At 38.7% G+C, this 24,506-nt stretch overlaps 2 protein-coding genes across 3 annotated transcripts in view; both read left to right on the forward strand.

The window, feature by feature from the left end:
- The window catches only part of NEMF (nuclear export mediator factor), a 165,844-nt gene that overhangs the window by 83,613 nt on the left and 57,725 nt on the right, over positions 1–24,506 (forward strand). The window lies entirely within an intron of this gene.
- On the forward strand, positions 4,021–23,841 carry POLE2 (DNA polymerase epsilon 2, accessory subunit). 2 transcript variants are annotated; one of them, XM_063290571.1, is made up of 19 exons: positions 4,021–4,134; positions 6,992–7,092; positions 8,600–8,675; positions 9,278–9,355; positions 9,522–9,615; positions 10,131–10,205; positions 11,295–11,378; positions 11,582–11,638; positions 11,942–11,990; positions 13,718–13,790; positions 15,713–15,885; positions 17,405–17,494; positions 17,743–17,797; positions 18,433–18,492; positions 18,635–18,712; positions 19,497–19,605; positions 20,298–20,474; positions 20,972–21,039; positions 23,481–23,841. In XM_063290571.1, exons 1-19 carry the CDS (start codon positions 4,067–4,069, stop codon positions 23,497–23,499), a joined length of 1,584 nt encoding a protein of 527 aa, XP_063146641.1. In that variant the 5' UTR covers positions 4,021–4,066; the 3' UTR covers positions 23,500–23,841. The 2 variants fall into 2 exon arrangements, with proteins under 2 accessions (XP_063146641.1, XP_063146642.1); XM_063290572.1 differs by lacking the exon at positions 4,021–4,134 and adding an exon at positions 4,616–4,681 and having other exon boundaries at positions 6,996–7,092.

Consider the following 24,506-nt stretch of genomic DNA (forward strand, 5'->3'; position numbering starts at 1 on the left):
CTTTGTCTTGTGCGTGCCCCTCCCAATGAGTGTGACCTGTAAATCAGGTTAAACCCCTTCCTTCAAAGAGGGAGAATGGGCTTTCTTGTTGTTTATTCGTTCAGTCGCTTCCGATTCTTCGTGACTTCATGGACCAGCCCACGCCAGAGCTTCCTGTTGGTCGTCAACACCCCCAGCTCCCCCAGGGATGAGTCCATCACCTCTAGAATATCATCCATCCATTTTGCCCTTGGTCGGCCCCTCTTCCTTTTGCCTTCCACTCTCGCTAGCATCAGCATCTTCTCCAGGGTGTCCTGTCTTCTCATTATGTGGCCAAAGTATTTCAGTTTTGCCTTTAATATCATTCCCTCAAGTGAGCAGTCTGGCTTTATTTCCTGGAGGATGGACTGGCTTGATCATCTTGCAGTCCAAGGCACTCTCAGAATTTTCCCCCAACACCACAGTTCAAAAGCATCTATTTTCCTTCGCTCAGCCTTCCTTATGGTCCAGCTCTCGCAGCCATATGTTACTACAGGGAACACCATTGCTTTAACTATGCGGGCCTTTGTTGTCAGTGTGATGTCTCTGCTCTTAACTATTTTATTGAGATCTGTCATTGCTCTTCTCCCAAGGATTAAGCGTCTTCTGATTTCCTGACTGCAGTCAGCATCTGCAGTAATCTTCGCACCTAGGAATAGAAAGCCTTTCACTGCTTCTACATTTTCTCCCTCTATTTGCCAGTTATCAATCAAGCTGGTTGCCATAATCTTGGTTTTTCTGAGGTTTAGCTGCAAGTCAGCTTTTGCACTTTCTTCTTTCACCTTGATCATAAGGCTCCTCAGTTCCTCTTCACTTTCAGCCATCAAAGTGGTATCATCTGCATATCTGAAATTGTTAATGTTTCTTCCAGCGATTTGAACCCCAGCCTTGGATTCCTCAAGCCCAGCATGTCGCATGATGTGTTCTGCGTACAAGTTGAATAGGTAGGGTGAGAGTATACAGCCCTGCCGTACTCCTTTCCCAATCTTAAACAAGTCTGTTGTTCCGTGGTCTGTTCTTACTGTTGCTACTTGGTCATTATACAGATTCTTCAGGAGGCATACAAGATGACTTGGTATCCCTATACTACTAAGAACTTGCCACAATTTGTTATGGTCCACACAGTCAAAGGCTTCAGAATAGTCAATAAAACAGAAATAGATGTTTTTCTGAAACTCCCTGGCTTTTTCCATTATCCAGCGGATATTGGCAATTTGGTCCCTAGTTCCTCTGCCTTTTCTAAACCCAGCTTGTGCATCTGGCAATTCTTGCTCCATGAATTGCTGAAGTCTACCTTGCAGGATCTTGAGCATTACCTTACTGGCATGTGAAATGAGTGCCACTGTTCGATAGTTTGAACATTCTTAATTTTTTCCTTTTTTGGTATGGGGATATAAATTGATTTTTTCCAATCTGATGGCCATTCCTGTGTTTTCCAAATTTGCTGGCATATAGCATGCATTACCTTGACAGCATCATCTTGCAAGATTTTGAACAGTTCAGCTGGGATACCATCGTCTCCTGCTGCCTTGTTATTAGCAATGCTTCTTAAGGCCCACTCAACCTCACTCTTCAGGATGTCTGGCTCTAGCTCACTGACCACACCGTCAAAGCTATCCCCGATATTGTTATCCTTCCTATACAGGTCTTCTGTATATTCTTGCCACCTTTTCTTGATCTCTTCTTCTTGTGTTAGGTCCTTGCCATCTTTGTTTTTGATCATACCCATTTTGGCCTGGAATTTACCTCCGATGTTTCTAATTTTCTGGAAGAGGTCTCTTGTCCTTCCTATTCTATTGTCTTCTTCCACTTCTGCGCATTGCTTGTTTAAAAATAATTCCTTATCTCTTCTGGCTAACCTCTAGAATTTTGCATTTAATTGGGCATATCTCCCCCTATCACTGTTGCCTTTCGTTTTCCTTCTTTCTTGGGCTACTTCTAGTGTCTCAGCAGACAGCCACTTTGCCTTCTTGGTTTTCTCTTTCTTTGGGATGTATTTTGTTGCTGCCCCCTGAACGATGTTGCGAACTTCTGTCCAGAGTTCTTCCGGGACCCTATCTACTAAGTCCAGTCCCTTAAATCTATTCTTCACCTCCACTGCATATTCCTTAGGAATATTAGTGAGCTCATATCTAGCTGATCTGGGGGTCTTCCCTAATCTCTTGAGTCTGATCCTAAATTGTGCAAGAAGAAGTTCGTGATCTGAACTACAGTCAGCTACAGGTCTTGTTTTTACCGACTGCAGAGATGTCTGCCACCTTTGGCTGCAAAGGATGTAGTCAATCTGATTTTGGTGTTGTCCATATGGTGAAGTCCATGTATAAAGCCATCTCTTAGGTTGTTGGAAGAGAGTGTTTGTTATGCAGAGTGAGTTGTCTTGGCAAAATTCTATCAGTTTATGTCCTGCTTCATTTCATTCTCCCAGGCCATGCTTACCTGTAATTCCAGGTGTCATTTGACTGCCCACCTTAGCATTCCAGTCTCCTGTGATGAAAAGAACATCTCTTTTAGGCGTGTTGTCCAGTAGGTGCTGCAGATCCTCAAAGAACTGCTCTACTTCAGCTTCTTCAGCATCTGTGGTTGGGGCGTATATTTGGATCGCTATGATGTTAGATGGCTTGCCCTGAACTCAAATTGAGATCATTCTATCGTTTTTTGGATTGTATCCAAGCACTCCTTTAGCCACTTTACTATTAATTATGAAGGCTACTCCATTTCTTCTGTGATCCTCTTGTCCACAGTAGTAGATCTGGTGGTCATTTGATGTGAAGTGGCCCATTCCAGTCCATTTCAGTTCACTGACGCCCACAATGTCTATCTTTAATCTTGACATCTCACCAATAACCACATCCAATTTGCCCTGGCTCATAGATATTACATTCCAGGTTCCAATGGTGTGTTGATCCTTGGAACATCGGATTCGCCGTTCACCACCAGCACCGTTGGCCGCTAGCCGTCCTTTCGGCTTTGAGCTAGCTGCGTCATCACGTCTGGGGCTAGTTGAACTCATCCTCTGTTCCTCCCCAGTAGCATTTTGACCATCTTCCGACTTGGGGGTCTCATCTTCCAATGGCATACCGACATATCTCTGGTTGTACTGATCCATTTAGTTTTCACGGCAAGAATACTGGGGTGGGTTGCCATTACCTTCCCCAGGGATCACATTTAGTCTGACCTCTCTGTCTTGGGTGGCCCTTCACGGTTTAGCTCATGGCATCATTGAGGTGACCAAGCTCCAGCACCACGGCAAGGTAACGATCCTTTGCTGAAGAGAATGGGCTTAGACTTGGGATATGCAGGGGAAAACGCTGACTTCAAAGTTTCAGTTTCTCCTGCTACTTGGCATGGCCCTGGAGGGCAGTGACCTACTATGGCCAATAGATGTCAGGCTAATTCTGCCTCTGAGGGTTACCTGACTGTGATACCAAACACATCAGATTGTCCTCATGGTAAGATTGCTCCAGCTTATTGTCTGCTTAAAGGAAAAATGCTACCTGATCTTTTAGATCAGAACCGCTAGGGATGATCTAAGAAAGTCTGTTACAGAGATGAGATAAAGGCAATGGCATCAGGACATTAGCAGAAAAACAAGATTGCCAGGACACGTTCACACCACTGTTAGATATTAGTGCCCAAGTTTTATCTGTCAAAATGCCTCTTGGTGAAGCTTCTCTTATTTGAAGAAATGGGGCTTTAGCAACTGAAGAAAAACTTGGGTCCATCACAGCAATCCTATCTTAATTCAGGCATTGGGGGCCGGATTCTGCATTGCCCCCCAGCCCTGAAAGCCAATCCTGGGGTACCATCCCACAACTAAGTGCTCTCCAGACACCATCGCCAGCCAATACGCTGGTTGTAATTCATCAGACTGGGGGGAAAATAGCACTACGGGCTAAGATCCGTAAATGGTAACAGGGCTGGCTCTACCAGGCGCCGTAGACCTGCTCAGCACCGCACGAGAAGCGAGGGAGGAAGAGCTGCTTTGATTGCTGGCTTGGCGGGAGCGTTCCAGGTGGGAGGAGTCGCGTTGTGGCGCGAACCGCTCAAGATGGCTGCGGAGAAGCTGAGAAGTAAAGTGACTGCAGCTTTCCAAATGCACGGCTTAGTCCTCCGCGCGTGAGTAGCAGAAAGCGAAAGACCCCAGCCGAAGCAGCTGTCAGGCTTATAAAGCGGGCAGATCGTTCAGTGTGGTGGATAGGGGGGTGGAGATGAAAACACATTACAGTATACCCAAAATTCTTTAATCTGAATATGGGTTAACCCTCTGTATGGCTGTTGCTGCGTGAGGAAACTATAAACCATGTTTAACGAATCACGATGGCTAAACCAAAATCAAACCGCGTGATTAATGTGTTGTCTGAACCAGGTAATCTGATAAAGCATCATTTGGTTTGCTTCTTTTGATTTAACCACTGGTTGGTTAATCTTGGTTTACGGGTCAGCGCGTACTACTGCAAGCCATATCTTCTCAGAAATGGAATAATTAAACTTGCATGCTGCCCAACTCTCAATGACTCTGGGTAGCTCACAACCGTCAAAAAAATTTCAATAAAATCATAAAAGAAGGTAAAATATGGCAATTGCAACACACCAGATGGAATGGAAATATGTTCAGAAGGAATTATTTTCAAATAAAGGAATGCAGCAATCATGTTACACATAAGTACTTAGAGCAGTGTTTCTCAAACTTAACAATTTAAAAATGTGTGGACTTCTACTCCCAGAATTCTCCAGCCAGTCCACACATCTTAAAGTTGTCAAGTTTGAGAAGCACTGACTTAGAGGCAGGGTAGGTTTCTTTGCACTTAATTGGCTTATTCTAAGTAATGTATCCAGTTGCATCCCTTAAAATGTCACTGAGTATACTAATTCCTTTTTGAACACCTCAAAAAGGAGGTGTTTTGTTTAGTCAAAAAAGTCACTTAAAACTTTTTTGAGATGCATGAGATACTGAGCCAGTTAAATACAATATAGTGTAACATAATGGACTGAGCCCACCACAGAGGGTTAGTACATTGGTTGTGTGAACTCAGAAAATTGGATCCACTGAGTAAATCATAGTTCAGTACAAAATTGGTAAACTTGTTTTGTAAATACAGCCATAGGAGTTTTGTAATAAAGGTGCTTAGTATTTCAACATTTTATTTTCCAAATATGTCTTAACTTGTTTGCCCTGGTACTGTTTATGGTTATATGCCCATAACATACTTACCCAGGGTTAATTTAACTGGTTCACCAAGTCCAGTTTTCCAGGCTCACATGACACACTGAACTTTAACCACATTTTGCCAAACACCATATGTTAAATTATGATGGCAGATAGTGTTCAGCATGTTGTGCAAATACAACAGCTGTGTGTACTACAGCTCCTATTATCATTGGCAGTAAAGTCAGTAACTGAGTATGTTGGCTGGAGTTGTGATGGGAGTTATAATTGAGAAAGGGTACAGCACACAAGTTGAGGAAAACAAAACAAATATGCTGCTACTGATAGTAGATTTTTGAATATAATAACTGCTTTCCAGTTCTTCAATTACATAAAACGTCAAGACAGGGCTCAGACAGTAAACTGAATATAGACCTACACTTTAGATAATATTGCAACAAAACTAAATGTTTCATATCATAAATGCCTGTGATTAGGATACTCTGCTCTTCAAGATAAATGATATCTCCCTTAAAGAAGTTGTACTTTCTGCATAAAAGCTAATGATACATGATAATGAGAACTGCCATTAAGATTTGAGATACTGCATTCTACAAGTACCTTTAGTCTTCCTTGGTTATCCATCCATACATGAAGAAAATGTCTGCAACATAGAACTAAACCATGTTGGACACAAAGATTTATCTAGGTGCAGAGCATTGTATGGAATATATTTCTTTGTAAACCACAAGGATCTGAAATCAGGAAGCATTAGATAGCTCTTACCTAGGCAGTGATGATAAGGTAAAGGTAAAGGTTTCCCTTGACATTAAGTCATGTCCGACTCTAGGGGGCGGTGCTCATCTCCGTTTCAAAGCCGAAGAGCCGGTGTTTGTCTGTAGACACTTCCGTGGTCATGTGGCCGGCATGACTAGACGGAACACTGTTACCTGCCCGCCGAAGCAGTACCTATTAATCTACTCACATTTGCATGTTTTCGAACTGCTAGGTTGGCAGGAGCTGGGACTAGCAACGGGAGCTCAACCCGTCACGCGGATTTGAACCGCCGACCTTCTGATTGGCAAGCTCAGCAGCTCATATTTGCAGCTTGACAAATAACTATTCTTTAGCATACTAATGGAAAGTTGAGTGAAACATAAGGCAGTCCTAAGCTAAGTGCTCCCACATCTATCTTTGAGAAGTTGAAACAACTTCTTGAGGTCAATAGCTGCCCTCTAAACCAGGGTTTCTCAACCAGGGTTCCATGGAACCGTAGGGTTCTGCAAGAGATCACTAGGGGTTCCCTGGGAGATCACAATTTCTTTAAAAAATTAGTTCAAATTCAGGCAACTTCACATTAAAGAGGTAAGTTTCATTCTTTATTTTTAGTTTAAGAACACTGTTAATGCATATACAGTATACAGGCCTACACATGAAACAAATATAATTTTGTAACTTGTGGCCTATCCTTGCGCTTGAATGTGCAGAGGTTCCTGAGGCCTGAAAAATATTTCAAGGGTTCCTCCAGGGTCAAAAGATTGAGAAAGGCTGCTCTAAACAATAGTCACTACCAAAGCTTTGTGCAATTTGAAAGACATGATTAGCATTCCATCAGTGAGTTGATCTAACCACTAAAACATATTATCCATATTTACTGTAGAGAATATTAAGCTGTGACTATCCAGGAAAGATACCAAAATTATCTGGGTGGCTAGAAAAAAATAGATGATTGGGTTGGAAAAGGTTTATATTAATATTCTGGCTTCTTATAAGTATATATCAGAGGTTTTTTGGGAATTAATCTGAATGTTTATTACTAATCATCAGGGAGGCTACAAACTATCTCACAGAAGCTCTTCAAGCAGCTAATGAAATAGAACTAGAAGACATGATAGAAAATATAATTGATGCTGTTGAAAAACAGTCTTGTAAGTAAACTTTTGGTCTTCTTAAATTGTTTGAATAAAATCAGTTTCTCTTAACTATTGGTAGCACCATTTACAGCTGTGGTGTTCAGGATAATATACGTGATAATTCTCAGTCACTCACAACACATGGACAGACTGAACCATAGTTTCAACTGGGAAATGGTGAGCACCCTAAACCAAGCCAAATCCAAAAACATCAGAGAAATCTTGGAAGCCTGGCACTCAGACAAAGCAGCCATCAACAGACACATAGAGGTAAACAACATTTACATACCATTCAAAAGAGACAGTAGAAAAGCCAAAAGACCAATACACTCCCTTGCCAGCAATCAACACCCAGATATGCAAAAACCAACACTAGCATTAACACCAGATGAACCATCAAACAGCACAATACACCCTAATCAAGGATCTGTTAACTCAGGCAATCAACCAAGCAGCAAACAACAGCCCAATCAAAGAACTCCCAATGAGAGAACAACACCCCCACCAACAGAAGCAGGGCAAGCCACGGTATATAAACTGAGAGCAAGGCCCACTCCCTCTTCGCACTGAAGATGTTGCCTAGTCTGGCAATGAAACGTCTGCAAGAAAACAACAAGGCTCAGAGAGCACCAAGGACTCCACTACCTGTATTCTAATGTCAGCACTGAACATGATCCCACACTCACTCACATTGATGATGTTACCTAGTTGGGTAATGAAATGTCTGCAAGGAAACAAACTCAGCACCAAGGACTCCACAAGAACAGTTTTTTTTAACCTGTGATTACGTAGTGTCTGGTGGCCACACAGTGTTGACCCATGTCTTTTTTCTCCATGCTGTTTTCTGGGTATGTAAAAGATATTGAATCCACGGTGTATATTAACTACCCAGGCTGGATTTGCTCAACATTCTAGGCAAAAATGTGGCTTGCTAACTTTTCAATTCATTGCAGAAACCCAGTTATTAAGTGCCTGTTGCTTCTTTGGGTCTTTCTGTAAACTCATTAGAAGCTTAGGTTGTCCAGCCCGTATGGAGGTTTTGCAGAAGCCTTGCATAGAAATAATAGTACATAGAATATTTTCCCAATCCTTGCTGTATTGCTATAATAGTGATTATGGAGTATACTTTTCTGTTCCTTGCTCTATTCTTGAAAGATGAAGAAGCCAAAATCATTGGCATGGTACAACTGACAAATTAACAAAGTAAAACGTGCTCTGAACCATCAAAACCATTTGGGCTTGTAATGAAAAGTTTCCCAAAGCTGCTCATTATCAGGTTTGCCACTTCATATAGAAAAGATTGCACAAATAGCCCAAGTGTTATAAGAATACTTGGGAGTTTGAATATGCAATTAGCAAGATTGTCCCTGTGTACAACTCTGTTTTGAGCGTTGAAGCCATGCCTTCTAAACATTTTTAATTCTATCATTTCTTTTGAAGAGATTTAATGTGCTTTAAAATTATTTCTTCTGTCTCTGATTGCACAGACTACCAGTTCAATATTTTGGATTATTCTTTTCAGTGTCATGCAACATGGTTGAAAGGCCCATGGTGGAAGCAGCAGTCTTGGAGTGCAGCAGATCCTTAGATGAAACAATGTATGTTAGCATCCTTTATCTTAAAACAAATCAACACATCACTGGGAGCTTGTCTGCAATCACATTGTTAATTGCTGTGTCTGTCTCCCCTTGTTGATATTTTGGATTTAAAACTCATTAACATTCAGTCTTTCTCTGGTGAGTAGATCTCCTGAAGAGTTTTAAAATCTTTTTCTAATATTAAAATGCCATTGTAGAAGCATTATGGCTTATACCAGGGAGTATATTTTAAAAGAAAACTGTTTTAGAAGAATCTGTATAACGGCGTGAATGCAGATGTGCCTTTTCTCTATTACTAATGAGTCTTTTTGCTCAGGGACTCTACTTCTTTAAACTACAATATAAACAAGAATTTGTACTAAACTACATATTGTTTTAACTATTTTTTAATAAGGCACCAAGACTGTGTTTGGGGTTGTTTCCTGGGGTGGCAAAAGGACCAAATAAATTACTCTTTAATTTACAAGAGAGCTATATAATAATTTTAAAAAGTGGTTGAAACAGTATCTAGTTAAAACAAAATGTAAAATTATTTATTTATAAATGGAAAAACAGATTATGTTATAGAATTTTTCAAAAGATGTGCATTTTTTCCCCCACAGAGAACATATTTTCAACATTATTGGAGCTTTTGATATTCCACGATATATTTACAGTTCTGAACGAAAGAAGTTTCTACCGTAAGTTCTTATTATATAATCATTGAACAGTTTGGATTTCAGCTACTTTCATGTAATTTCACGTAAAATTAATTTCCTATTTCTTTATTTTATAAGGAACAGTTTTAATATGTTTTATTTCCTTTTAAAACTACATTTTTTTTACCCAAGTCTAAATTTATTTCAGCCTTTCAATGACCAACCACCCTGCACCTAGCTTATTTGGCTCTGCCAGAGATAAAGCAGAACTGTTTCGTGAACGTTACATCATTTTGCAGCAGGTAAGAAAAGTGGAAAGAAGTTTTAAGGCCACTTAGTGCTTAATCATAGCACAAAAGTGTTTTTGAAAAAATAATAATATTATGAAACTGTTCATTTTGAGAGAATGAGTCACTAAGAATCAAGCTTGGCTCAAGGGAAACTTTTATTTTGGTATTAATAAATAATTATTACAGTCCTAAACATCCTTGCTAGGAACTAAGCCTTAGATCTGTTTCTTATGAATATAGATCAGTTTCTGGATTCATAGGCTGTACTGTTACTGATTTCTAGAGAGTAGCCATACTATCCTGCAGTCATTCGGGTCTCTTCCCACAGGGGTGGGGATATTCACAACAGGGCTTATTCGACTGTCTTTCTCTGCTGCCCCTTATGTCAGATGAAGCCTAAAAGCCATGAAAGACAATTCTTATTGCTGAATAAGAATTTGAGAGTAGTCCTGCATAAAAAAAAAATCACTTAATCATAACTGCATGTTGCTTTTCTTTTTAATTGACTCACATTTATTATTGTGCAGAGAACCCACAGGCATGAATTGTTCACACCATCTGCTATTGGCACACACACAGATGAAAGCAGAAATAAATTCCAGGTAAAATTGACATGCTAATGACACATACAACTGGATTGACCTCAATCTTCAGAGTACAGGTAGTCCTCTCTTAACACCATTCATTTAGTGATGGTTTGGACTTATGATGCTGTTGAAAAAAACGACTTGTGGCCAGTCCTCACTTACAACTGTCATGGCATCCCTGCGGTCAAATGATCACAATTTGGGTGCTTGGCTACCAGTTTGCATTTATGACTGTTGCGGCATCCTGTGGTCACCATTTTTGACCTTCCTGGCCGGCTTCTGGCAAGCAAAATCAATCGGGGACCGTGTTAGTTGCTTAATGACCACATGGTTTGCTTAACACCCATGGTGATTCTCTTGACAATTGCTGCAAAAAAGGTTGTAGAATCAGGTCGGATTCACTTAATGACCACTTTGCTTAGCAACTGAAATCCTGGTCCCAATTGTGGTCATTAAGCGAGGACTACGTCTAATCTTTCCTAGAGTAATCTTCTCTGCCAGATGTCTTGGGTGATACTTCCATAAATTTAGGCCAATGTGGGAATTACTGGTGTCTGAATTTAACACATCTGGAAGGCATTAGACTGGAGAAAGCTGCTTTTGCATTTTGGGTGATGTTGTTTTGTGCCTGACAAGTCCTACTGAAGGCTTTAGAATAGTGTGTTTCAAACAGCAGCTAAGCTTAGTGCAATTATTTTTTGAAAGGAAGGATAGTTTTAAAAGTTTAGAGTGCACCATTCATGAGGAAAAGCAGTTATGTCTGGGAATTGTAATTTATATTTGAAATATGGTATCACAACTTTTTCTTGATTCCAGTACACATGGACTATGGATGGGCAACCTTTTGATGGCTGTGGCCACACATCATTGGGGAGGAGCTGAGAACTGCATAGGAATGGGGCCAATTCACAAGTGGTTGGAGCTGTTTTTGGAGAGTTTAGGGAGGCCTATTTTAGTTGTATCTCACCTAAAAATGAGAAGTTTTACCTTCAGTTTTTGGGAATCATGGCTGAGGGGGGATCCAAGGGCCACAAAAATGTGTCTTAAAGGTCACATGTGAGCCACCTCTTATGTTCTTATTAATTTGGTGTCTCTTAATTCCAGCTCAAAACTGTAGAAACTCTCTTGGGCAGCTCTGCCAAAATGGGGGAAGTGATTGTTCTTGGCATGATAACCCAGCTTAAGGAGGTAAGCTCTATGGTATAGATGGGCTGCTGTACTCTGTTCTGAAGGTAACAGATAGGATTCGTGTTCAGTTTTGACCAGGAGAGAGAAGAGCATTATTGCCAAACATTCAGTTAAATAGATGTTGGGAAAAGGTAGGAATATAGTCTTACCTAGTGAGCAAATATTAAAACTGAATTTTAATGGATTTTTTCAATCCTTTTAAGGGAAAGTTTTTCTTGGAAGATCCTACTGGGGTTGTGCTACTGGACCTTAGTAAAGCAATATCCTTTACCTCTGTATACAGTACAGACATGAGCTTTATCTTCTTAATTTTCAAACTACATTTCGCAGTGTGGCAGCTTAAGATTTTCATCTATTTAGATTTTAAATGATAATTCTGATTCATAGTGATAATAAGGGATCTGTTTTTAGTATTACATTGGGATAGATAGCAACTTATTCTTGTGAAATCTTAAGTTTTGCCTATGAAATGCTGTGCTACTGCATAATTAACCTTGTTACAAATGGTTATTTTAAATTTGTTTTACTGCTGCCTAGTAAATTTCACCCTTAACTACTAATACCAGTTCCACAGTGGCTTATATACAGAGTCATGTTTTGTTTTAACAGAAGGTAAGAGTTCCGTAATGGGTTATATACATAATCATATTCTATTTTAACAAAAAACAAGGCGGGTTGTTTGTGTACAATCATTTTTTGCTTGTTTAATTACTTCAGTAAGGTCTAATTTGTGATCTAGCACATTTCTGGGACTCTGATCTATAACCCAATTCAACTGATGTAACGATTATTCCTATTCCTGTCACATGTAAATCACATATAAGATAGACCCATAATGATAGACTTCAGGTACTGCATTAAGCCATAATGTGAATTATATGGTTTGGCTTAGTAATTCTAGCCATTTTGGGTTGTAAACCAAAGTTTATGTCTCAGTGGAATGTGTGATCCCAATGAATCATGGCTTATTTAGTTAACTATGGTTAAGCAACCCATAGCTTAACATGTGTGAACCCCACCAGTCAGTACCTTGTAGCTGGTAGAATATAAATCTGACAGGAAGAAGGTTCTGTGCTACTTCTATATTTGAAGTGCTTGTTCATACTTTAAATTTACTATTTTTTACTAGAAAAGAGGCTTGAACAGACAAGGCTGGAAATAGCTATTTTTCTGCTCAATGGAGTTCCATGTAACTGGTTCAAAAGCACTCTTACTATACTGTATTACATTTCCTTTGTGAGGAAAATGGCATATCCAATATGATAGCAACGTTAACATGTCCAAGAATATAAAGGTTCTGTGAGCCATTTTTTTTGTCTTTTAATAATAGTTATATATTCTGCCTGAATAATTTTTGAAAAAAAATGCCATAATACTTGATGCTCTAATGTTAATTTTGTAAAAAAAAAAAAAAAAAAAAAATTCTGGTCGGAGATGCCTGACTGAAAGCAGACCAGTTGTACTGGTCTCCGTTTGTTTTCTGATGGTTGATAGTCATTTTCCTCACTGACCAGGGTCACTCACTATGCTTAATTATACATGGATACTGCTCACAAACTATTTTCTGTGATTTGCAAAATGGTTGTGATTTTTCCAAACACAGAAAGTTCTTACTTCTAGGATCGGTTAATTTAACTCTAGACCATTGGTTCTCAAAGTGTGGTCTGGGGGTCCCTGAGACCAGATTTATATTCTACTGTACCAGCTACAAGGTACTGATTGGTTGGGTTCACACATGTTAAGTCAAATGAATAAATATATCCGTTTTAATTTTTAATACACTAAATATTGATAGATATCGCCCACATAAACCAAAGCTCTTTGGGGCCCTCAATCATTTTTAAGAATGTAAAAGGGTCCTGAGACCAAAATGTTTGAGAACTGCTGCTCTAGACTAACTTAACTGCCAATACACTGTGGATTGTAGCAAGGTGGAAATAATATTGTTGTGCATTCAGTTATGAAAATAATTCTGCAAATTAGAGGGAATAGTTTATAGGTAATAATTGTTTTGCCAGCTCACAAGGCTTTAGGAGGGCATATTAACCACTTAATCATTTGATGGATAAGTGTGTTGTGTGAATGTTCCTACCTATTAACTACTGTATTTCTGCTGTGAAATCTTAGAAGCAAAACCAATGTCTTTTTGAAGAGCTCTCAACTGAAAGAACATTTGATTAGCTGGTTTTGGGCAACCGTTTTCAAAATATTCTGCTTGAATTTGAGTCTCAGAAAAAAAGAGTGGGAGATATTTTAGATTGACACTATGGTTACAGAAATCATTTTCTATTTTGAAATGATGAAAAGATACACCCGAGCTTTGCTTGCTTATTCCACAGGCTGGTACGAAGATGAAGTATTTCATGTCACTGCTTTTGGATTTCCTCCTACGGAGCCTTCTGCTACGACTAGGTATTTTATTTATTTCCTATACCCTCAGAAGGGATGGTCTGTGCTTATGTAAGAAAAAGACAGCAGCTGTGCACATGAAGATGGAATAATTGTGTGGGTAAACCCCAAGGTTTACAAAAATACTTACAAAGCAAAGTATAAGGAGGGAGAGATCTCACAAAAAGACAGTCCCATAATCATTCAGCAGCACAGAATACTGACTGAGAAGAAGAAAAAACTATCTGTGTTGGAGGGGAAATGGACTAGAAAAGGAGAGAAGAGGCAGGTAAGGTATACAGTTCAAAGAAGCATATTGGATTACCATACTATCTGTTCGTATTGAATAGTTATTTTTAAATTTTCCCAGAGTCAAAATGGAGAGTTGCCCATAGAAGCCAATTGGGAAATCTGAGATTATAATGTCCTCAGAATTGCACATGAGTATATCTACCTATTACTCCCCCTAAAAATAAGCTTGTAGTAAAAAGGAAAGTTCCTGCTTTTTAAATTTAAACTGAAACATTTAAAAATACCCTATTAATGCAAATAGAGTATATTGCCCTTTGTTCAAGTTGGAAATGGCAGCAGTTGGGCTTCTCATACAGATGGTCCTCACTTAACAACCATTCATTTAGTGATAGTTTGGACATATAGTGGTGTTGAAAAACAACATACAACTAGTTCTCACGCTTATGACCATCGCAGCGTCCCCGCAGTCATGTGATCACGATTTGGGTGCTTGGCAGTTGGTTTGCATTTACGACCACCACAGCATCCCGTGGTCATGCAATCACCATTTTCAACCTTCCCAGCCAGCTTCTGGCAAGCAAAATCAATTGGGAGCTGCACAATTCCCTTAACGACCACGTGGTTCACTTAACGACCACAATGATTTGCTTTAAGGTTGTAAAATCTGGTCAGATTCGCTTAATGACCGCTTTGCTTAGCAACTGAAATGCCAGTCTCAATTGTGGTTGTTAAGCGAGAACTACCGGTACCTCCTTTCAGGCTAAGTCAAGTATTTATTTGGCTTTGTTTATAGATTGTGGGACGCGGTGGCGCTGCGGGTTAAACCGCTGAGCTGTCGATCGGAAGGTCGGCGGTTCAAAACCGCGCGGCGGGGTGAGCTCCCGTTGCTAGTCCCAGCTCCTGCACACCAAGCAGTTCGAAAACATGCAAATGTGAGTAGATTAATTGGTACCGCTTCGGCGGGAAGGTAACGGCGTTCTGTGAGTCATGCTGGCCACATGACCCGGAAGTGTCCCTAGGGACAACGGCGGCTCTAAGGCTTAGAAACGGAGATGAGCACCGCCCCCTAGAGTCGGACACAACTGGACTTTACGTCAAGGGAAACCTTTACCTTTACCTTTATAGATTGTACAGAGTCATGGTTCATTAACAAGATATAGTAACTTGGTTTAAACAAAACACTAAGAATGGTTTACAAAGCATAATGGTTAGGATCATCCATCACACTAAGCAAAAACCAAGCTTGTTTGTTTTTTTATTGTTTAGCATGATAGGTAAATTCATGAAATTTTATTTTATTGATAAATTTCCATCTCATCCTCCACATGATTATACAGTCAGAGCAGTGTTTAGAAGCTGCATGCTGAAGTCCCATTTTATGCTGGCTTGCCTTTTTCAGTGTGTGAAAATATGAAGTTTTGTACATGAAATAAGATCCAAACTTTGGCAAAGATAATTTCTGATTTGGTATTCTGAAAGTGGGTTCCATGAATTGGAATATGGGTGATTTAAAAAAATTACTTAAATTTTAGAAACTTTGTACAGTGTCCTTAAATGACAGGTGAACTGTGAGAGTTGATGATTATTTTTAATGTGTAATATACTTGCTGCATAAAATAAACAGCAACCTGATTGTATGATTTTGGAGAAGTATGAGCTTCAGCAGAGCCTGTAAATACTTGTTTATGCTGCAGGGCATATTATGGCAACATAAACTTTTTTGGAGGGCCTTCTTCAACCTCTGTAAGATCTTCTGCAAAATTGAAACAGACGGAGGAAGAAAATGAGGATGCCATGTTCGTGTTCCTTTCAGATGTTTGGTTGGACCAAGCAGAAGTTTTAGAAAAACTTCGCATTATGTTTTCAGGTAATCCTGTTGATCCACATGTGTGCTGGATTTCTGCACGGAAAGGCCAAAGTATTCTGAGCTGTTCAGTTTATGGAAATTAAGCCATTTAAGAAAAGATGTTACTCAAATTTATAGTGTAGAACTTTGATCCTCCAATTACATCTATTGGCAGTAGAATCAGGCAAGGATTCTTATCTTGCATAGCAGATCATCACATAATGCATTTATAGAACTTGCCTCAGGATATGGCTAAGGTGCCATACATTTTGACTGTATCTGGTAATTAACATTTAATCACCATGACTGCCCATTTTCTTACCTTTTCAGCCTTACGCTACAACTCTGAAGCCATAGAAAATGTTTTGTTCCTGTCTCTGGCTTCAGGTCTGGAGGTGGGTGAGGATGGCTGCCTTTGACATTTGAGGTGTTGCAAGGAAGGAGACCTTTCTTCCATAATTGGATAGCACTTATGAATGCACCACAACTTATGGATTTACCCTCAGCTCTACAATTAAAAGAACGAAAGCTTCCAGATTATAGTTCATTTTCCATACTGTGAACTGTCAGCTGTTTTATATTTATTTATTTTATCTATCAAATTTCTCTTGTGGCTTTTTGTAAACAACTAAAAACCTGGTTTTGCCATCTCACTTGGGATGGAAGGGGGAGTAATCACTCCTGGAAATGGTTAGCACCCTAAATGGCCTCTTAGACATATGCGAGTGATTTTCCAACTAGCATCGTCATCTGGATTTTATACTGTATTTATTTTAATATTATATTTGGATTTATACTTTTTATGGTATTTAATGTTTTATCCTGGTTGTAAACTGCCCAGAGTCCCCCCTTTTGGGGGAGATGGGTGGTGGCAAAATTTGGTAAATAAATAAATAAAATAATAAATAAATAAATTTTGTCACCACCCATCTCCCCCAAAAGAGGGACTCTGGGCAGTTTTATTTAGTTCTCAAAGAAAATAGTTCACAAAGGAAGGGGCCATATCAACAGCTATTAGACATGATGGTTAAATAGAACCCTATGAAATAACAATTGCCTAGAGGCAAAAGCAGTGAAGAGTTATTGTCAATATGCCCTAATATTTTCCAAAGGTGCTGGTTGCTGGACTAGATGGATTCTTGTGATTCAGCAGGACTCTTAATATCTAACTTGGCCAGTCAGCCTGAAACTTTTAATAAACTCTGTTTGCATAAGTAAAGAAAAACTTGTATTTCAGTCTCAAGAGTTACATAATTTGTTCCCCTTCCTTAATGTGCTAATTTGCCCAGGTTATACTCAGTTCCCTGGTTGTTTTCTCAGTTCAGGGCTTATAGAACAAACTGATCTCAGATGCAAGGGTGAATAAAATGACAGGCAAAAATAGATTTGCAGCAGAATAATACCCAAATATTTTTTTTATATGTGAGATCGATGCAAGTTTTGATTTGTCTTTAGTGATATATTATATAGTCCTCAATGGAGAAGAACACAGCTTTCATGCAAACCAAATAGGAATAATAGTCCTTGTTTCTCCATCCAGGTTACTCAGCCATGCCTCCAACCTGTTTTTTCTTCTGTGGGAATTTTTCTTCTACCCCATATGGAAAAAATCAAATTCAGTCACTAAAAGGTACTTGGGATCCATACATTTACTGTATTAGTAATAGATTATTTTGTATTTATATGTTAGTTAAATATGAATTTTCAAGACAGTAATGCTTATTCTGTATGAAAGTATTGCTCTTCATATTTGCCTTCTGAACATCATCAGGCATTTTATTTTTCTGGTTTGCTTTCTAATCATGAAAGGAGGATTGACAAGAGGGAAAGAAAATAACTAGTACTTTCACAGGAAAACCTTTATTGTTGTGTCTTTAGGTTCCTTGAAAGCCCTAGCAGATATAATATGTGAATATCCCAGTATCCATGAAAGGTATGTTCCACATTATTTGCGTGGTGAAAAACCTTTACAGAACAGGTATGCCTCACATAAATCACACAGAAAATGTTCCCATGCAGAATTTCCAGCGGTAAAGATATATGTGCACTATGACTGAGCTTTGTATATTTGGTAAATTAGTTAAAAATTAAGAGTTCTGCTCAAACACCTCTGCAGAGTATTGTGTTAGCTGGGAATTGAAGCTACAAAATCCAGAGGAATTGTGACTTTTTCTTCATCTGTCAGACCTGGAGGCCATGGAAGCACATCATGGGAAGCAAATGATGAAAATGTGTGTGATATCATACCAGTGCCATAACTTAGATACTTGGGGTGGGTTCATGACATCACTACATGCATGTCAACATTTTGGTGTCGTCATGATTTGGTGCTGCTACTGGAGGATGCATTCAGTCTAACTCTTTCCTACTTTTATTTTGGAGGGTCTGGTTCTACAGATGAGAACTTCCAGGAGAGTTGCCTAATTCAAGCCATATATTACTTGCCCCAGAAACCCTAATTACCTTTAATAACATTACCCTACATTTTAGTGAATATTTCATTTTATTCTCCCCAGTAATACTAAATCAAATATATTCATTCATTATTTATATATTCATTATTTATAGCAGTCGATTTGTATTTGTTCCTGGTTCTGAAGACCCTGGTCCAGGCGTCATTTTGCCAAGGTACATTTTTTGACCTAATATCTATAACAAGATTACAGTATGCCACTGAAGATGATTCTTTGAGAATCTGCAATGCTTTTCATTCATTCATTCATTCATATATATGTATGTATGTATCTATATACACATACACTTTTTTTAGGCCACCGCTTACTGAAAACATTACTGAGGAATTCAGACAGCAGGTGCCATTTTCGGTTTTCACAACAAATCCTTGCAGGTATGTGTCCCTAATACAGGCGTTTAATAATAGTGGATTACAATACTGGGCAGGGGATTGGACTAGATGATCTCCAGTGTGTTCCTATTTCTTGTTTGTTTGCGTGTGTGTGTGTGATATTATGAAAACACTGACATCCCATGATAGCTGAAACTTCACTCTACAGCAGAGTTGGGACTTTATCTCTTGACCTTCCAGAGGACCACTGGAGGTGATCTGGTGATGTGACATCACCAAAAAGGCCAAGCCCCAATTATTTAGTCCCATTTAGAGGGATGCTAAGGGCAGGAGGCCTTTGGGCGGCAAACTTTTTTGATTCCCAGTCATCCCCAGACCTATTAATAAGAGCCCCAAATATCTCTTGATGGGATGAATTTGAGCCATTTTTGTTGCCAAATATTGATTTCTAGAGGTTCCACTTCCATTTCCACCCTTCAAATCCCCCCAAACCACCAAAAAAGGTGCTGAAACTGCTATTTGAGGGTACATTGGGGAGTTTAAGTAGGAATAGGAGCCGAAGGCCACTCACATTCCTACCTTTAATTTTGAAAGGGGGAAAACTAAACTTCTGAAATTTGGTCATTTTGCCACTGAAATTCAGCAATGAAATCTTGAGGTGTTTGTGAGGTTGTAGGTGCATGCCGACCACCTACCTCTGGTAAATAGCAACAACTCTGTACAAGAATTTGGGGCAGAGCTGCTGGCATATTTGACTTAATGGTAAATTTTCTTTGGTAACTGGTGAATCCTCAGAAGAGATAAAAGTTGCATTTGTTACTTTCAGAGTCCAGTACTGTACGCAGGAAATAGTAATCTTTCGGGAAGATTTGGTAAACAAGATGTGCCGTAACTGTGTCCGTTTCCCTAACAGTAGTTTGGATATTCCTAACCACGTAAGATCTAAAAAGCATTCAATATGCTGAATTAAACTTTGGGGTGAGAGATTATAATTTATAATTGGTTAAGAAATAGAAGGAAGTGTAGGAGCAAAGCTTTTATTTCACTTGCTTGAAGTTCTTACTGGTTTGGTTGCTGTTTGGGCAGATAACATCAAACAAGTTTACAAAGGTTTTGTGCAGGAAATATGGCAGTTGCAGAAATGAGAGACAGACTGAAATGTCAGGTTACCTGGGTGGAATAACTACAGGAAAAGATAGGAAAATATGAATGGATTAAGGTAACTAAAATGGAGAATAATTCTCCCAATAAAGATGGGTCATTGAAATATTCTGCAGCTATTCACCAGCTCTACATGGTGATCAGTTTGCTTTAGGTGGTGTAGTTTTAAGGGAACCTCCATGATACTGCTCAGAATAGTGTTTTTCAAGTTCCTTCAAAACTGCAGGAATTGAAACAAATCCTAGATCAGGTTCCACGTCCTGATAAAGCAACCAGGTCTGTTAATGAACACGTTTTAATGACCAACAAAAAGGACACAATCATTCAATTTGCAGTCCTGTAGGCCTGAATTATTCCAAATAAATAATTCATGCTGAGCTGAGGGAGTTACAATTCTGAATAGAAAGAATTGCAACATTAGTTTACTTTTATATGTAATTTTATAGCTCTGTTCTTTACCTTTCAGTTTGTAAAGACTATTTTATCACAAGGACATCTGACTCCATTGCCTCTTAATGTCAGCCCTGTCTATTGGGCCTATGACTACACCTTGAGAACCTACCCTTTGCCAGATCTGATTGTTTTTGCTGACAAATATGACCCATTCACTGTAACCAACACCGATTGCCTTTGTATAAATCCGGTAAGGATTTATTTGTTTATACTTTTCCCTGTCCTCAAACTATGATGAAAACATGTTTCTAACAAGCAAAATATATTAGAAATAACAAGGCTGGTCAGACTGTCAGATCTACAAAACTACCAAATAAATCCAGATAATATCGATCATGGGTTTTTTTGCTCATAATAGATACTGTTGGCAGCATTATGAATCACAGTAGCATCTTCTGTCATTAAAAATAATCTTTCTGTGATAGCTTCCATCTTACTTTCAAATGTTTTAAGATAGGTTAAAATTGTTTCTGGTAGACAGAAAATAAAAGCAGAATCTATATTTGTAATGACTACTTCTTCAGGTTAATTTTAGCTAACAAAGGGCTACTACATGATGTATCTGACATTACATTCAGGTGTTAAGATGTATTTTAAAATTACACCTAAAAGGAAAAAATATATTCAAGAAAATGGCATGGATGAAAAGCAAAATTGTTTCCTATGCTGTTTTTTCTTAAATACCAGGGATCTTTTCCAAGGAGTGGCTTTTCATTCAAAGTATACTACCCCTCTAACAAAACTGTTGAAGACAGGTAAGGTCACTTTTTAAAAATTACTGAGTGTACAAGAAGCTGATTTCCTGTTTTTCATGCTGTCTGATAAAACAGATATAACTTGATAGCTGTATAGTTATCAAATAAATATAGCTTAACAAAATAAATTATCACTATTTTTATTTTGTATCTCTAGCTGTATCAATATTAATGTCTATATAGAATAAATATGCACTTTTCATATACATATAATATGGAATTAATAAGAACATAGGGATAAGAGGCAACTAGAACAGTAATAGAGAAGGGGCTATTACTGTGTTGAAGGGCAGGGCTCTCCTACAAGGATAAAGTAACAAGACATCTTTTGCTATATCCCCTTTCAGACTGCGCTGTGTCTGTCCTCAGTAGTAAAGTAGCTTGGCTTTAGTTCATTCTAGACAACCCATCTCCCACTGGGTCATCATTTCAGAGATATATCCTTACCAGATTCCTCCATGCCCTCAACAGTGGCAGAGCTTCTAATGTACTGGAAAAGTTCTTAAAAATTCAGGGAGACATTCGGAGATGTATCTGCCTTGAAAGTAGCCCATGTTGAACTGTATAGCAGTCAAAATCAGGAGTTGACTACAGGAAATGTTTTATGACATTTTGTATTATGTGATAAAATGTTTTATGATAATGTTTATGTCATAAAATGTTTAAAATTTGCCAAATTTCTATTCCATGGGAGTTATGGGACCTGGATTTTGGATGCATTCTGTAAGTTAGCCCATTTGAGGTACCTTGGTTCAAAAATTGTTGGCCTATGACGCACTGTTTCACCCAGTTAAAGGTTACAAGTATCAAACAGACACAAGAATTTAGTAGTCCTGTTTATAGATTTGAAGATGCTATAAATGAATGCAGGTTTGGTAATGTGAAAGCAGCTACTGTTAATGAACTAATATTGGACAAATACATTAACCCTGGACGCGGTGGCGCTGCGGGTTAAACCGCTGAGCTGCCGATCGGAAGGTCGGCGGTTCGAAACCGCGCGGCGGGGTGAGCTCCCGTTGCTCGTCCCAGCTCCTGCACACCAAGCAGTTCGAAAACATGCAAATGTGAGTAGATTAATTGGTACTGCTTCGGCGGGAAGGTAACGGCGTTCCGTGAGTCATGCCGGCCACATGACCACGGACGGGTCCTTAGGGACAACGCCGGCTCCAAGGCTTAGAAACGGAGATGAGCACCGCCCCCTAGAGTCGGACACAACTGGACTTTACGTCAAGGGAAACCTTTACCTTTACCTGTCACCTACACCAGGTGGGTAAAATGTAGAAACCTCTCCCTTGCAGCCTATTAACTATAGCTGGCATGACTGAAGAGCTAATGTAGCGACCCTGGGATGCAAGGACTTAATTCCTTAATGGTGCTGTTTCCAGTTAATACCAAGCTGAGCATATTTGGGAGAGTTCCCAATGGATCTGGTATTCTGCTAGGGCAAAATAATTCATGGTATTTGTAGTAGTTCTGTTGTTGCAGATAAATTATTGCCTGATCAGTTTCGATTTTCAAGCTCACTGTAACCCCTGAAGAGCTGGATGACCATTCTTATACCTTTGAGTTGGCTTCTGCAGCTTAGGTATCTTGACCTATCAGTACCCTAATGTAATAGAATAAGGAAACAAATGATCTGTTGCTGTAAATCCTAAAAATCCTAAATCAAATTACAGAACTATCTCAATAGAGCAGAGACTAAAGAAATATTTGGACTGAAACCTAAAATACAGAACACTCACTGTCAGCATGAATAAGTAAATATATTGGAGCCTGGTTTTGGACTTAATAGAGTGTTCCTCTACTAAACATCTGCAGAATGTCAGCTAATAAAAGTGGGTAATTGTGTCCTTTCCCTAGAGAAATTCTATTTTGGCATGACTAATGATTTCTAACTGTATCCAGGTTAGATATACTATGGGACTGCTTTAGAAAGGGTCCAGATGCAGAATTTGGCTGACAGGTTATTGTTGAAGTCAAGCAATCAAAATGTGGAACACCAATTCTATCCCAGTTATGAAATGCTGGGCTTGAGCTGTATACTCTTAACAGTTTGGAGCCATTTTACTTGGAGTACTATTACACAGACCCAATTGGATATTATGGTTTTCCTCACAGGTCTTTTATGTAGTGTACCTCATACCTTAAAAGCACAGGTGGCCTTAGTGAATAGATTTTTGAAAAGTTTTTTTTAAATCCTGTTTTCCAGGTTACTTTTCCTTCCATCTGCTTTGAAAGTTAATTTTTGCTACTGTTTAAATCTTTGTATTCTGGGCCTGTATCTTATTTAATCCTTCATGTAGTCTCAGACATGTATATAATGGCACTTATACTTAATCCTCAGTGCAGAAGTAAATATTCTTTATTAAACTTTTAAAAAAATAGTATGTTGGTTTCAACAAGTAACATAACACTGTTTTTTGTTTGTTTTAAATTTTCAGCAAACTCCAAGGTCTCTGAATCTCAATTAAGAAGAGTAAGCCAAAGCTTCTGGCCTTAAAATGACTGAAGTACTACAACAGTGTTTCTTAAAATTTAGGATCATGGATTGTAACTGCATGTTACAGCTAATATATCTTGAATATTGTTACATAAATCTTGTATATACATTTTTATATAAGGGTGTTCATACATGCATCACATCTTATACCTCTACTTGAAATAATTTGACTTTACTCTTACAAAAAGAACGAATAATATTATCTGCTGTTCCTCACTGCCAAAATATTCAAAGCAAAAAACTGTTCAACTTTCTTCTGATTCAATATTAAGTAAATAAACCTGAATATTCTTTAGAACAAATCTGTAATTTTAAACAGGACGATTTTGGGGAGGAAAATACTGGCCTTTACTAATGACCAAATTTAAAAATCCCTGTCCACATTAAACAACCAAGACTGAACATCTAAAATGCAGAAAAATTTCTGAAGGATCAGTACAGCTAAGATACTGGTCTAGTAGAAGATAAGGTATAATAGCAGGAACAAGTAGACTTGATGGGAGAAGAAATAACTGATAATCATCTTCACTATAATGTGTCTAGGCAGATTAAAGTCTAAATGCATTAAGTATCATCAACCATCACTGGATTTATAATCTTTTAAGACACCTTGCATACAAAATGTTCACTATAGTATTTTCACCATTTCAGTGGCTCAACTTTTTCTCACTTCTGAACTACAGAACTAATGTAGTTCTGTAATTACTGGTACCCAAATTCTACTGCCTCCAAATTACTTGGAACTACAACTCCCAGAATATGCAGGCAACATGACTCAAAGTGGGAAAGCTACAACTGAATCTGAATTTAGAAGAGCAATAAAGGCTGCTGCTCTTCATGTTGCGGAGCATCAACAATATCTAAAAGGAGAAGATGTTAGAAATTTAAAACAACAGATGGTTTTGTTCTCTTCCCTTTTAAATTATAAAGAGGATATAGGCCAGAACATAAGTTGTTGCTCATACAT

The sequence above is a fragment of the Candoia aspera genome, chromosome 1 (genome assembly GCF_035149785.1).
Source record: "Candoia aspera isolate rCanAsp1 chromosome 1, rCanAsp1.hap2, whole genome shotgun sequence".
Taxonomy (NCBI): Eukaryota; Metazoa; Chordata; class Lepidosauria; order Squamata; family Boidae; genus Candoia; species Candoia aspera.